Source organism: Nicotiana sylvestris, chromosome 12 (genome assembly GCF_000393655.2).
Source record: "Nicotiana sylvestris chromosome 12, ASM39365v2, whole genome shotgun sequence".
In the NCBI taxonomy this organism is placed as follows: Eukaryota; Viridiplantae; Streptophyta; class Magnoliopsida; order Solanales; family Solanaceae; genus Nicotiana; species Nicotiana sylvestris.
This window is the reverse complement of record NC_091068.1, coordinates 144,880,837-144,895,890: the sequence shown is the minus strand read 5'-3', so window position 1 is coordinate 144,895,890 and position 15,054 is coordinate 144,880,837. Positions and strand designations below refer to the sequence as shown.

The 15,054-nt window shown below is 36.6% G+C and overlaps 1 protein-coding gene across 1 annotated transcript; it reads right to left on the bottom strand.

Moving 5' to 3' along the window:
• Window positions 1-10,809: 10,809 nt before the first annotated feature.
• On the bottom strand, window positions 10,810-15,054 carry LOC104223802 (tropinone reductase homolog At5g06060-like). The gene is made up of 5 exons (XM_009775305.2): window positions 14,805-15,054; window positions 14,360-14,567; window positions 12,296-12,515; window positions 11,667-11,773; window positions 10,810-11,206 (listed from the first exon to the last, which is right to left on the bottom strand). Exons 1-5 carry the CDS (start codon window positions 14,903-14,905, stop codon window positions 11,012-11,014), a joined length of 831 nt encoding a protein of 276 aa, XP_009773607.1. The 5' UTR covers window positions 14,906-15,054; the 3' UTR covers window positions 10,810-11,011.

Below are 15,054 nucleotides of genomic sequence, written 5' to 3'. Positions count from 1 at the left end.
CATTTAATGATTATTGCTTATCAATTGGGATAAAAGTGGAACATCCTGTAGCTCATGTTCACACTCAAAATGGTCTTGCGGAGTCTTTAATTAAACTTCTGCAATTGATAGAAAGACCGTTACTCATGAAAATGAGGCTGCCCACTTCTGTTTGGGGTCATGCCATTTTGCATGCAGCAATGCTAGTTCGTCTCAGACCAACAAATTATCATAAATATTCCCCGTTGCAACTAGTTTTGGGTCATGAACCTAATATATCCCATTTAAGAATTTTTGGATGCACAGTATATGTGCTTGTAGCACCGCCATATCGCACCAAAATGGGTCCGCAAAGAAGGTTAGGAATATATGTTGGGTTTGAATCGCCCTCCATCATTCGCTACCTAGAAACATTGACGGGGGATTTGTTTACTGTCGATTCGATGAGACACTTTTCCCAAAATTAGGGGGAGAAGTTGGTGAAACCAAACGAGAAATTTTGTGGAAACATCCATCATTATCTCATCTTGATCCACGTGCCTCTATTTGTGAAAAGAGGTGCAAAAGATTATCCATTTGCAAAGAATCGCAAATCAAATGTCAGATGCATTTACGGATTTGAAAAGGATAACAAAATCACATATCCCTATAGAGAATGTTCCAATCCGTATTGATGTCCCTATTGGACAATCTTCTAGTGTCATAGCTAATGAGTCAAAAGCACGCCTAAAACGTAGCAGACCATTAGGTTCCAAAGATCGAAATCCTAGAAAAAGGAAAATAAATGATCAAAATGGCACTACGAAAGAATCTCATGAAGAAATCCACAATTTAATAAATTCTTAGATTCATGAGGAATCCACTGAGCCCGAGACTCAAGAAAATAAGGAACTATCAATAAATCCAATCGATATTGAGACAAAGTTGAATCAAGTGGATATAGTGGTGGATTATGTCTTTGCATATAATGTTGCATCTAGCATTATGCAAGAAAGTGAGGATCTTGAACCTCAATCTGTTGGAGAATTCGACAAAGACTTGATTGGCCAAAATGGCAAGAAGCAATCCAATCAGAGTTGAACTCACTTGCAAAACGTGAAGTTTTTGGGCCTGTAGTCCAAACACCTAATGGTGTTAAGCCTGTTGGCTATAAGTGGGTTTTTACACGCAAGAGAAATGAGAAAAACGAGGTACAAAGATATAAGGCGCGCCTTGTTGCACAAGGATTTTCACAAAGGCCTGGTGTCGATTATGAAGAGACATATTCACCCGTTATGGATGCTATAACTTTCCGCTATCTCATTAGTTTTGCTGTCCATGAAAAGCTTGACATGCATTTAATGGATGTGGTTACCACCTACCTTTATGGCTCACTTGATAATGAGATATATATGAAAATTTCCGATGGATTTAAAATGCCAAACGCAAATAATTCAAAGTCCCGGGAAATGTTTTCAATCAAATTGCAAAGATCGTTGTATGGTCTAAAGCAATCAGGACGAATGTGGTATAATCGTCTTAGTGAGTATTTATTAAAGGAAGGCTATATAAATGATGTCATTTGCCCATGTGTTTTTATAAAGAAAACAACTTCGGAATTTGTTGTACTTTCCGTATATGTTGATGACATAAACCTTATTGGAACTCCTATAGAACTCCAAAAGGAAATTGAATATTTAAAGAAGGAATTCGAGATGAAAGATCTCGGAAAGACAAAATTATGCCTTGGTTTGCAAATTGAACATTTGGCAAATGGAATTTTTGTTCATCAATCTGCCTACATAGAAAAGTTATTGAAACGGTTTTACATGGATGGAGGACATCCATTAAGTACTCCGATGGTTGTTCGATCACTTGATGTGAATAAGGATCCATTTCGACCTCAAGAAAAGAATGAAGAGCTACGTGGTCCTGAAGTACCATATCTTAGTGCAATTGGTGCACTAATGTATCTTGCTAATACTACAAGGCCTGACATAACTTTTTTAGTTAATGTCTTAGCAAGATATAGCTCTGCTCCTACAAGGAGATATTGGAATGGAATCAAACACATATTGCGGTATCTAAAAGGGACTACCGATATGGGCTTATTTTATGACAATAATTGCAGTCCCGATCTTGTTGGTTATGCTGATGCTGGGTATTTATCTGACCTACACAAGGCTCGATCTCAAACAGGTTATGTGTTTATCTGTGGATGCACAGTCATATCTTGGCGATCGACTAAGCAATCAATTGTGGCTACTTCATCTAATCATGCTGAGATAATTGCTATTCATGAAGCGAGTCGAGAGTGTGTGTGGTTGAGGTCTATAATACATCTTATTCGAGACAAATGTTCAAGTTACCCATGATTTTGTATGAAGACAATGTAGCATGCATAGCTCAATTGAAGGGAGGATTCATAAAAGGAGATAGGACAAAGCACATTTCACCAAAGTTATTTTCACACATGATCTTCAAAAGAATGGTGATATCAATGTGCAACAGATTCGTTCAAGTGATAATATGGCTGATTTGTTCACAAAATTTCTACTAACGTCAACCTTCAAGAAACTAGTGCACAAGATTGGGATGCGAAGGCTCAAGGATGTGAATTGATGCTCTCATCAGGGGGAGTTAATGCACGTTGTACTCTTTTTCCCTTACAAGATTTTGTCCCACTGGGTTTTCCTTGCAAGGTTTTTCACGAGGCAACCAAAAGGCGTATTGTTAGATATGTGTACTCTTTTTCCTTTACTAGATTTTTTCCCCATTGGGTTTTATTTTAGTTAAGCTTTTAACGAGGCACATTACTTATCGAGTAGACATTCAAGGGGGAGTGTTATGAATATAATTCTATTTAGAGTGAATGTCTATCTTGTAGAGAGTTTTACTTTGTGGCTAAGTCATTTTTCCCCTATAAATAAAGGGGTCTTACCCCATTGTAAATCATCCCAAAATTCAATAAGAATTTCCTCTCTTTCTTTCTCTGCAATATTGTTCTTCTACTTTTATTGTTTTATCACAGTTTGGATAAATACATTATTTGTTTGAGGAGCTGAACATTGGTCGTACCTCAAGCCACGAACCCACAAGTAAATTAAAGGTATATATATATATATTCCAATTTGAGGACATAATTATTTTTTCAACTTGAAGCATGCTTCAAAGTAAAAGTGATCCATTGCGTTAACTACGTTGAGCAAGTGACTAGATTAATTAATTAATTATTGGCTATACGAAATCCCTTCTAAATTTTAATCTTAACAATAACCTGTTAGATTATACTATTAATCCATTTCAATCTTATTATATAAAGGGTCTTTTGGGTCAAATTAACTCGTTTAACGTTAATACAATACATCAAGCATTTTGTAAGTTGGACCAGGTTTAACAATGCTAGATATTTTTTTTCTGCTTAAATTATTTGACAAAGTGAACCTTAAATGAGTGGATTCTCCTACTTATACTCAAGGCAGCCTAATAATTTTGGCCAAATAAAAATAAATGCATTATTCTGGATCCACGTCTTAATAACCTATATATCCCAAAATATGTGCCACAAGAAGCTATCCTCTCTACGACAACCATATGAATTCGCCTACCATAACTACCAACAGAATTTTATGACGAAGAAATACTGGAAAAAATTGGTCGAAAACTGGGCAAATTACTAAAAATTGACTCATGCACCTCCTCTGCGTTGAGAGAAAGATACACACGCATATGTATCCAAGTACCCCCTGGAAACCCCAGTGAAAATATAAGTGATAATTGAAGACCACAAGCAAGCAGTGATTTACGAATGGGAATGCACGTTATGTACAACATGGGGGAAGAATTGGCCACATTACTAAAAATTGAAACTTCAAAAAATTCCAAGCACCACTCTCACAAGAAGCACTGGAATACTCAGGGGTAAACATTAAGGAAGGGGGGAGGATGGATGGATGATAGTAACCTTCCCCAAACGAAATAAAACAGACCAACAAAAGACGAAGGAAAGGAACAATGGAATTGGAAACAACCAACACCATGCATCAAAAGTACAAAGGTTCCAATTAAACATGATCGATGCAAATTCAGGTAAGTTTCTGGAAACTAAAATTGTTCAATACAATTCTAATTCCAATAATACCCAGTCAAAAAATTATAATAGGCCTAGCGGCCTTGTCAATAAATAAAACTCCATCCCCCACTCCCAGTAACCCATCACACGCGGCCCCAAACCAAATACAACGCCAAACGCAAGGCGAGAATGGGGCCTGATGAAACTGACTCCAACATTTATTCTGGGCCACTTAAGAATGCCTACAAGGAGGCCCCTACCCATAGCCTAACCCCAGCCGCAAACAATGCTAAAATTGGGGCATTGGGCTACCAAGCCGGTACTAAACAAGTAATTGGGGTCCACACCCAATTGAAAACAACCAGCCTAAATAATCATCCCTACCCAAACACCTATGCGTACCTTACCTCTCTCTTAGAGGAATGCTCTAATGGGAAAAACTCATCAACACTCCATGAATACTCAAGTGCCTCACCTGAGGACCCACTCAATTTCAGGTGACATGACACTCTCTGTCTACTCAAACTTATACCACATTAATTACAAATCATTTTCTCCAGATACATTAACCGGTGACCTTTCCACTAATCAAGATTTGATACCAAAAGACGCAATTATGAACCAGCTCGTTAACATAACCGCCTCCCCCAAAACAAAAAAAATTACAAAAATGGAAAAAAGTCAACTACCACCCACCATTGTGACATCATTGCCTCTGCCATCGGACCACTCTCCGACATCCTGGCTGGAGGTGACGCTACAAGGACATAGCCTAGCTTACAATTTCACCCTGAAAAATCAGCCAGTGCAACTGATTGTCCAAATTCGGCACATCTGGCGAGGGAAATGGTGGAAGCCATAAACAGGGCATTGGCTGCCTGTGGCAAACGATGACAAGGAATGGCAACATGCAACCAAACTTGGACCCACCGCTTCTTAACAACCTAATCTTCCAAGCCTTCTGGTCAATTACATTCTTCCCAGATCCGGGAATGGAGGACCCAGTAGCATATCCAGTGTTTGTGACCATCGAACCCCAAAACCATCAGGCTCCATAACCTTCTGCTCCAGTAGAGAAGATCCAGTCTCCACCGCTGGGAAACATTACAAGAGAAATTAACAAAGCCCTAGGTCTTCTGAAAAGGAAAAGCCTACCGAAAATAGAAGGAACAACCTACTTTAAAATAGTTCGGGGGGAGGGAAGGGTAATAGGACCCCTGAAAAGAAAAAGTGTGTAGTTGGTAATATGATCATAGGTCGGGGAGGATTTTATACATTATCCCAACTAAATAATAAAAATAGTTTCTTGATGCTGACATATTTGAATCCAAGACTATACTACTTACCCAATTACCACATGCTAATGTACTAGTAGTAACTATTATGGAATCATTTATTTATATAGTTTAAAATCTTAACTAATATTAACATTTTTGTTTATTTAGGATAGAAGGTTAGTAGGTAGTCGAGCTCTTTTGATCCGCACATGGGGCATTAGGGTTAGTTTGGTAGTGTTTTCTTGTTCTTAGATTGCTAATTTTACATGTTTTCCTATTATCATCCGCGTTGGTTTCTTAGTATCTTGTTGTGGTTGATGCTTGTTGCTATTGCTTTCTTCCATCTATTATCTAGCTCTTGGTTTGACGTTATTATCTTTCTGGCTCTTGATATTAGTATTTGTCACGACTCTAAACCGAATCCGGTCGTGATGGCGCGTATTATGAAACAAGGCCAGGCGACTCAAACCTCCAAGCCAATTAACAATTATAATAATTCATAATTAAGTCATTAATAAGTGATAAATCCCAAAATAGAGTGAAATAGAACAAATGCGAAAACAAATACAGCCCGACATCGGGGTGTCACCAGTCATGAACATCTAAAACATCCGTTTAAGAGTATGAAAAGTCTACACAGTCTAGTACAAGGCTAGTACAAGGAAAAATAAAGATAGGAAGGAGAAGCACTGGGCTGCGAACGCCGAGCAGCTATCTAGTGAACTCCGAACAGCCTGCTGGAAGCAATCAGCCCTCGCTAGCGGGACCCGAGGTTCCTGAATCTGCACACAGGGTGCAAGGAGTGAGTACGTCAACTCAGTGAGTAATAAAAGTAAAAGCAGCTGAGCGATAAGAAAACACGTAGAACACAGCAAAATGCTACAAAGAGGTAGTATAAAACAAATACAAGGCAATAAAATAGTGAAAACTTGTAAAAACACCCCAGTTTAGTAAAAACCTCTTAAAACATCTATTAATAATTCAAACGAGTGAATTAAAACAGGGGAAAAGATAGACACATAAATCAGCCCCTCGGGCTACCTCACAATCACTCGTATCAGCCCATTGGGCAATAATATGGAACAACACCAGCCCCTCGGTCTATATCACAAATCACACTAGGTACCTGCGCTCACTGGGGGTGTATAAACTTCGGGAGGGGCCCCTTACGGCCCGAGTGCAATAACAAGCCATCTCGTGGCATAATCTAATATGCTCTCGGCCTCATATCAAGCCACCTTGTGGCGTACACTTAGGCCCTCGGCCTCATAATCATGAATCAGTATAATACTGTTGCGGCGCACAGCCCGATCCCATAGTATCCTCATAACACAGGCTCTCGGCCTTACTCAGTCAAAATCTCACAAGCCACTCGGGCAACGGTAAAACATGATGCTCAACCCAAAATATTATTTAAAATATCAAAAACGAGTAAAGATGGCTGAGTTGTGAAAACAGTAGAATATAGCATGACCGAGTACAATTACATAGTTAAAACAGTGAGGAATAGTAGTAAAAATCCCCTAAGGGTCCAAAATAGTTGGCACGAGGCCCAAATATGGCATTCAGCCCAAAACAAGATGATAGCAAACAGTTTTCAATCAAATACCCAGTAAAACAGTCATTCGGGACGGACTAAGTTACAATCCCTAATAGTGCACGACCCCACGCTCGCCATCTAGCGTGTGTGTCACCTCGAAATAGCACAACGATGTGAAATCCGGGGTTTCATACCCTCAGAATAACATTTACAATCATTACTCACCTCTATCCGGTCCAAACTCTAGCCCGCGATGCCTTTGCCTCTCGAATCTGCCCCCAGATGCTCCAAATCTAACCAAAATCACTACATAACCATCAAATTATGCTAAGGGAACAACGCCCACTCGAAAGCAATCAAATTACAACACAAATTCCGAAATTAACCAAACCCGACCCTCAGGCCCACATCTCGAAATTCGATAAAAATTACATTAATAAACTCCTTATCTTCCCCCGAGTTCGTACATATCAAATACATCAAAATCCAACCATAAATGACCCCTCAAATCCCTAGATTTAGGTCTCCAATTTTCAAGCCCTAACTTCCAATTTTTAGGCATATATTCCACAAATTCCATGATTAATTAGGTAGAAATCACCTTAGGATTGAGTATTAAGTCCATAAATTTTACCTCCAAGTGTTTCCCTTTGATTCCCTCTTCGATCTTCCTCAAAAAGCTCTAAAATCACCCAACAATGGTGAATATTAGACCCAAAATCGCGGATATGGCCTTTCAAAACATTTTGCCCAGCTATTCAAAATCCTTCTTTGCGAACGCGGTCAACGCCACGAACCACAAACTTAAGTTGACCATTTTCCCTTCATCGCGAACGCGACCCCATGCACGTGAATGCGAAGCCTTAGCTTCACAACTCATCGCGAACGCGAAGAATAACCTGACCTGGACCCAGCTGCTCGCCTTTCCTCTACGCGAACGCGATGATCATTGAGCTCAACCATTTGCGATCGTGGGACCACCTTCGCGAACGCGAAGTCCAACTTCACAGCCTCATATCCCAACCCTTCGCGAATGCGGGACATGCATCGCGAACGCGAAGGTCAAAAACCTGTGACACCAACAACAGTTTTTCTACATTATCCTCCAACATGAAATGGTCCGTTTAACCACCCGAAACTCACCCGAGGCCCTCGGGACCTCAACCAAACATGCCAACATATCCCATAACATTATTCAAACTTCTTCCAACCTTCGGAACGCTCAAAACAACATAAAAACACCAAATTTGTATCGGATTCAAGCCTAAGAATTTCAAAAACTTTCAAATTTCGCTTTCGATCAAAAAGTCAATCAAACCACGTCGGAATGACCTGAAATTTTGCACACACATCCCAAAGGACACAACGGACCTACTGCAACTCCCGAAATTCCATTCCGTCCCCTATATCAAAATCTCACCTATCAACCGGAAAATACCAAAATTCCAATTTCGCCAATTCAAGTCTAAATCTACTCCAGACCTCCAAAACACATTCCGATTACACTCCTTAGTCCCAAATCACCTCTCGAAGCTATCCGACTCATCAGAACTCACATTCGAGCCCTTTATCACATAAGTCAACGTCCGGTTGACTTTTCCAACTTAAGCTTACTCAAAAGAGACTAAGTGTTTCAAACCTTACCAAAACCTCTCTGAACCCGAGCCAACCAACCCGATAACACATAGTACAGTTGAACAAGACAATAAGAAGCAGAAATGGGGAAAACGGAGCGATAACTCATGAAACAACCGGCCGGGTCATTACAGTATTGCCTATTTCTACTATGTCTTTCCACCTTTCCCGAACTGAGGGTCTATCGGTAACAACCTCTTTATTCTCCCAAGATAGGAGTAAAGTCTTCGTATTACCCTCCCCAAATCCCACACTCGTGGGATTTCACTGATCTGTTATTGGTGTTGTAGTAGTAATATTTTTGTTTATTTATAGGTTTACCACACAGCTGATAAGTTGAACTAATTAGCAATCTCTAACACAAGAAATGAAGTCCATCTCTAGCATCCATGCATGCAGCCTTGAATTCAAACAGCATTGATAAATAAATACATCACCGTATCCTCCTGTAACATTCTTACTTATCCCGAAATTAGGAACGACTGATATTTTTTTTATTTGTCAGCTTTATTCAGAAGAACGAAAGCATGCACTATAATTTAAGTTTCAAACCATCATTTGGGAGGGCTAAAGCTAAACCATTTGCCTGCGTTATTATCCAAAAATGAAGTGTTTTGTCTCTACACAATAGGACATGGACTCCTTCATATGCTCAAATATTTGTACCTTTTCTGTACTTTTACTCCAAAATCAATACTTTTACTTTGTGTGTCTGTTCCTTTTCCCTTGAAAGTTGCTGCACGTGTTATTTGTTATGAATTGTTTCATTTTTCTTTGGAGGCTGTGCTTGAAGGGTGGGGTGCGTTACAGCCTTAGGTTGTAGTGTGTGGTAAAGTTGTTTATAGTATAAAATTACCAGTCGTCTTTGTGTTTTTTCTTTTTTGGCTTTGGGTATTTTGTATTCGAAATTCAGTGGCTTGTCGGATAGGCTCATGGAGAACACTTATTGGCGAAAAGTTTCTCTATTATCAAGCTTAAATAAACGTGTAAGAATATCTAAGTCAGGGGCGTATATAGTATTCTGAGGACGGTTCAATTTGACTCGTAACTTTCGACGTAGAGTATAAATTTATGATAAAAAAATTTTAAAATTGCAAAATATGATAGATATGAACTCATAACTTTAAAAAATATAACAGGTTCAATACAATGGCAGAGCCACATTCAACCAAGGGGTGCGACATCCCTTCGCCAGAAAATTACATTGTATTGCTATATAAATATTTTTGCTTTATGTATATTCACTATAAATTGACTCCCCTAAACTGTTCGGTGTATATATATATATATTTTTTATATTTTGATACCCCTTGGTAAAAATTCTGGCTCCGTTACTAATTTAATATACTAAAAACCTTAAAGATTGAACCCATAAATTTTTATATATTTTGAATCTCCATCTGTATCAAGCCATCCCATATACAATTTTGGTGGTAAAGTTAAATATATACTCCATATCTTTGTTTCTTTTTCTAGTTTTATTCCTATTTAGTAATGTTTGAGATAGCAACTTACTATAGATTGTGGTGTTGTTCCATTAGTGACGGACGTGCCGGCCGACAAGGTCATAGAATCTGGCGATTTTGGCGATGGAAGATGGATTTTGTCTTTGTACTGTATATATTTGTGTCACTTTCTTGGGGAGGAGATCATGGGCTATTGTTCATAATAAGTTTTTCCCTTCACATTAATTATGACTATTTTTCTATTCATTTCTTGGGTTTGAGTAAAGGCAATCCAAATTTTCCACACTCCACTTTGTGCTACGTAATTTAGCTCATCCAAGAAAGGATTATGGAGCTTTTGCTTTATTAATTGTTTATTATTAAGTACATTATATATCGTATTATTAGTATTTGGGAAGATAAACATTTTTTCTTAGAATACAACTTTTTAACTTTCAAAAGATTTTTTTTTTGTTTTTTTAAAAAGAAACTTCAGGCTCCAAAAATTTCTAAGTGATTTATATTTTGAGTTGGTTTATTTCAATACTTTTATAAGGCGATGTTTGGATTCACACATTAGTATACTTTTTATTCTGTCATTATTTTATAATAGTAAAAGTTCAAATCTAGTATTCACCTCATGTACAAAAACGAAATTCACAAAAGGAAAAAAGTGAAAATTGATACTAGTATTCTTGATCATTTTCAAATTTCAACGTAATCATAGTACTTCGTTGATTATCTCACGATATCCGTTCGAAACAAATGACACAAAGTAATGTTAATTAGTAATGGAATTGACACTCTGATAAGCATTAGACCATTAATTACAACGTTTAATGATTAGTTTGTTTGGCAGTTTACATTTGCAAGATCAATCAGTCTCAACAAATCATTGCTCTCGTTGAATTTAAGAAATTTGTAAAAATCAACAATACTAAATTTTCCGTTACTGCCAGCAAGGAAACAATTTTACATTGCGAAAGAGCCAACCTTTTACAAGAACATTGTTTGTTGATACAAAAACATAAAACAAAAAAGAGCCAACCCATGTTGTATTTTTCTTTGTATTTTGGGTATTTAATTAAGACTGGAATTTGAAACTACCAGCTGAAAATCCACCATCAACATGAATAATCTGACCAGTAATGTGTGAAGCAGCAGGAAGACAAAGGAATGCCACCAATGGCGATATCTCATCTGGCTCTGCTATTGGTTTCAAAGGTGTTCTGCACATCAGTTCTGAATAATTTCCCAATAATGACGGGTCAATGTCCTCCTGCAAATTATAGCTAAACGTTGTAAAAAAAATATGGATAAAAGACATTAAATTACATCCTCAACCACGGGAGAAGCTATGTATGGGATAAAATATCATTTGTTATTGAGTAAAAAATAGATTTTAAACACCCTTGCATAACCCACTTCAAAATTTAAATGCCCTTACTAAATTTCCTAGCCTTGCTACTGTCCTCAACCAACGTGAGACTATAACATTTCCTTGCACGCTAAGCAATATATAGACATTTGCAGCGTCGACAACATAACATAGGGGCATAGTATTTTGTGTCGAGCTCTAGCAAATTTGAATACTTTCTCCAAAATCAATGTGTTCTTTCCTCATTTTATGATAATGTCATACCATTTAGACTAGAAAATATCTATTCAAAACTTGTACTCTATAATTGGAAAAAAATATGTTACAGCTGAAGTGCAAATTTGGATACTAGGGACATTACCGGTTTCAAAATGTTGGTTTTGACAGCAAATGGAGAGACTGTGTTAACGCGAATTCCGTCACTAGCCCACTCGCATGCCAAAAATTTCGTCAGCTGGTTGATTGCACCTATTTATTCAATAAAAGAATAATCACTAATTTGAAATCAAGAAACTTTTCAAGCAATAACCGAAATATTATGTTGACGGAGCTCGAATTTTTAGTTTATGAGTTCTCAACCATAATCATTTTTACTTACTATTCTCTTCGTTCACTTTTACTTATTTACTTTGAACTTTTCATGTTTCTTAAGAAATAATAATTGTAGCATATATTTTACCATATAAATTAAACCCCAATAATGATAGCATTTTAAAAAGTTTTGAAAAATAATTTTGAAAATGAGCAATTAATGATAAGGGTAAAATAGGAGAGAAAAAAAAGTTGTCTTTCTCTTGATTTAGTATAGTGGACAAGTAAAAATGAATGGGGGGAGTAGATTCTAAATAAACTATTTATACATATTCAATGAATTTTTTAACACAAATACAGAGTTTAAGCCAAAGATATTGCGTTCTGCTGAACTCGTAGCTATAATGCTGGCTCTGCCGGCCCCTGTGATATAATAGTTTCATGTGTTGGTAATTTTACCTTTAGAAGCTCCATAGACAGAAAGTGCAGGTAGTGCAACTGAACCAGCAAGGGAAGAAATGAAGACAATGCTAGCTGCATTTCCACATGCTTTCAAGAGAGGGTAAGCAATTTGGGTCAAGTGGAAAGGGGACTCCACATTGGTTCCCATAATCTTTGAATAATCTTCTGCACTTACATCCGCAGCTCTTTTTATCATACTTATTGCAGCATTATTCACCTATAATAAAGTTCCATATGAAACAAAATGAACAAGATTATAATCAATTACTCTCTCCGTTTCAATTTAGATGAGATAGTTTGACTCGGCACGGAGTTTAAGAATTTTTTTTTTTTTTGAAATTTGTAGTATTAAAAACTTAGGGGGTAAAATCTTTATGTGGCCATGACATTTTTGTTGTTATAAAATCTTCTCATTAAGGGTAAATGGGTAAAATAAAAAGTTTAAAGTTGAATTATTTTCAAATTTAAAAATGAGTCATTTATTGTGGAACATACTAAAAATGAAAGTACCTCGCCTAATTTGAAACGCAGGGAATACCATATGCACTCTTCGTCCATATTATTTAATATTTTAAGCCATATTGATCATTTTTAAATATTTCACTTAATTTGCCAAAACTAAGAGGGTGTAGTTATACTCGCAGAGAGGCAGACTTATGCTTCGGGAATAGGGGTCACGGACCTTGTTAAGTTTGATAAATTTTTGAATATATATATATATATATATATATATATATATATATATATATATATATATTAAAGACGATCATATATTTTGTTTGAAATTATAAAATTAAGTCTAATTACGGGGTACTGGTTGAACAGTTTGCTCATGCACCCCGCTATCTTCAAATTCTAGGTCTGTCTCGGTTAACACACTTTTGGAAAATACATATAATGCAATGACCCTATATGTCAGTAAGTAGTTCCAAGAGATGAGAATTAGCTATAAATATAAGAAAAGGACAGGAAAGAAAATATAACGTTTACAGTATTCCAATTTTGTCTTCTATCATTGATGCTGTTGGAAGTTTGTCACCTAAATTTGGCCTTTCCCCTCCTATTCTTATTTCACTTATATCTTGGCATGTGGCGCCAATGACGAGGGTGTTTACGTTACAATTTCAACAGAGAGGTTTTACGTCCTTTTAATAGCTCTCTGTCGCATTTAATACTACATGTTATTTACTATTTAAAGAGTTAAATAGATTAAAATCCATCTTTACATATTTAATAGTACATGCTTTTACTTCTTAAAGTTAGAGATTTATAACAAAAAGATGTGTTAACATATGGAAAAATCAGTAGAGAATAGAGATAAGAGCTCCCTCTCACTTAAAATGATGTTGTTCAAAGAGTTAACTGGATTAATTAAATCCTTTTAAATCTTAAAATAAATATGCATAATACTTTTACATATTCGTGATATCATGTATTTGTTTCTAAAAAAAAATATAAATCAAATAGTGTCTAAAATTAAATTCAAACATTAAGAAGATTGTCCTTGGTAACTCTCTCTAGGCGGTGCAAATCTAGATTAATCGGCTCAGTAAATTTTGAATGTTAGTGATTAATACTGTGGTAACTCAAATTCTTATTGGTCTATCGTAAATAATCTTTCTATCTTCATGAAGGGTAAAATCTTTGTACATTCTACCCTCTTCAGACATAAATTTCGGATATTAGTAATTAATACTCTTGTAATTAACTCAAATTTCTTGGTCTATTGGAAATAATCTCTCTATCTTCATAAAGATAGGGGTAAAGTTGTTGTACATTCTATCCTCCTCAGACATAAATTTCGGATGCTAGTGATTAATACTGCGGTAACTCAAATTCTTTGATCTGTCGGAAATAATCTCTCTATCTTTACAAAGGTAGCGATAAGATATGTGCACATTCCTCACTTTGTAAGATTACACTGAGTTTATTATTCGTACATTGTGGTAACTCAACATTCTATAAGGATGGATAGATTGTGCTTAGGGAGATTGATCATTTTATTCTAATTAATTAACAATTTCAGTAGAGAAAAAAAATATAATTAGCAAGGAGACTTACCAGTATATCGAGCTTGCCCTCAAGCACAGAAGAAACAGTCTGAATAAGTTGTTCTCTTTGTTCTTTGGAAGACAAATCACAAACAGAGCCAGTCACCTTAAATCCTTTACCTTTCCATTCTTGTATTTTCTCATCAAGTTCTTTCTGGTTTCTTGAACATGTATGTATAGTTGCTCCAAATCCTGCTAATTCCTCCACTATTGCAAACCTAAATAAAAGAAACAATGAACAGAGAAATAATTGAAGAAAGTCGCATTTCCGTAGACACTTAATTTTTGACCCTCCTTTTTAAGAAGAACGGTTCGAAAAGTCAAGAGTACACCAACAACAATAACCCAATGAGTTCCCATAAGTAGGGTCGGAGGAAGGTAGTGTTATGCAGACCTTATTTTACTCTGGGAGGACAGAGATGTTGTTTCCGATTCGAAAGTCAAGAGTAACTTACCCAATTCCTCTGGTACCACCAGTAACTAAAGCTGTCTTCCCATGAAGAGACCATTTCTGGAGTTTGTTACTACTGCTACTCTGTTCTTGCTCAGTTGCCATGCCTATATCTATCTCTCTTTAATTGCTCAAGAATTCAGATGAATATATACTTTATGTAGTAAACGTAAATTTCAAGATCTTAACACTTTATATTTCTTGTTTGCAGGCTGCAGGATTGGATACAAGGAGAGTGTTATTATTTATAGCTC

Coding starts and splice junctions, on each gene's coding strand:
- LOC104223802 (XM_009775305.2), bottom strand. CDS start 14,905: ATGGCAACTGAGCAAGAACAGAGTAGCAGTAGTAACAAACTCCAGAAA. Junction 14,568..14,804: donor GGTGGTACCAGAGGAATTGG/GTAAGTTACTCT, acceptor TCTTTTATTTAG/GTTTGCAATAGTGGAGGAAT. Junction 12,516..14,359: donor AGGGCAAGCTCGATATACTG/GTAAGTCTCCTT, acceptor ACTTTATTATAG/GTGAATAATGCTGCAATAAG.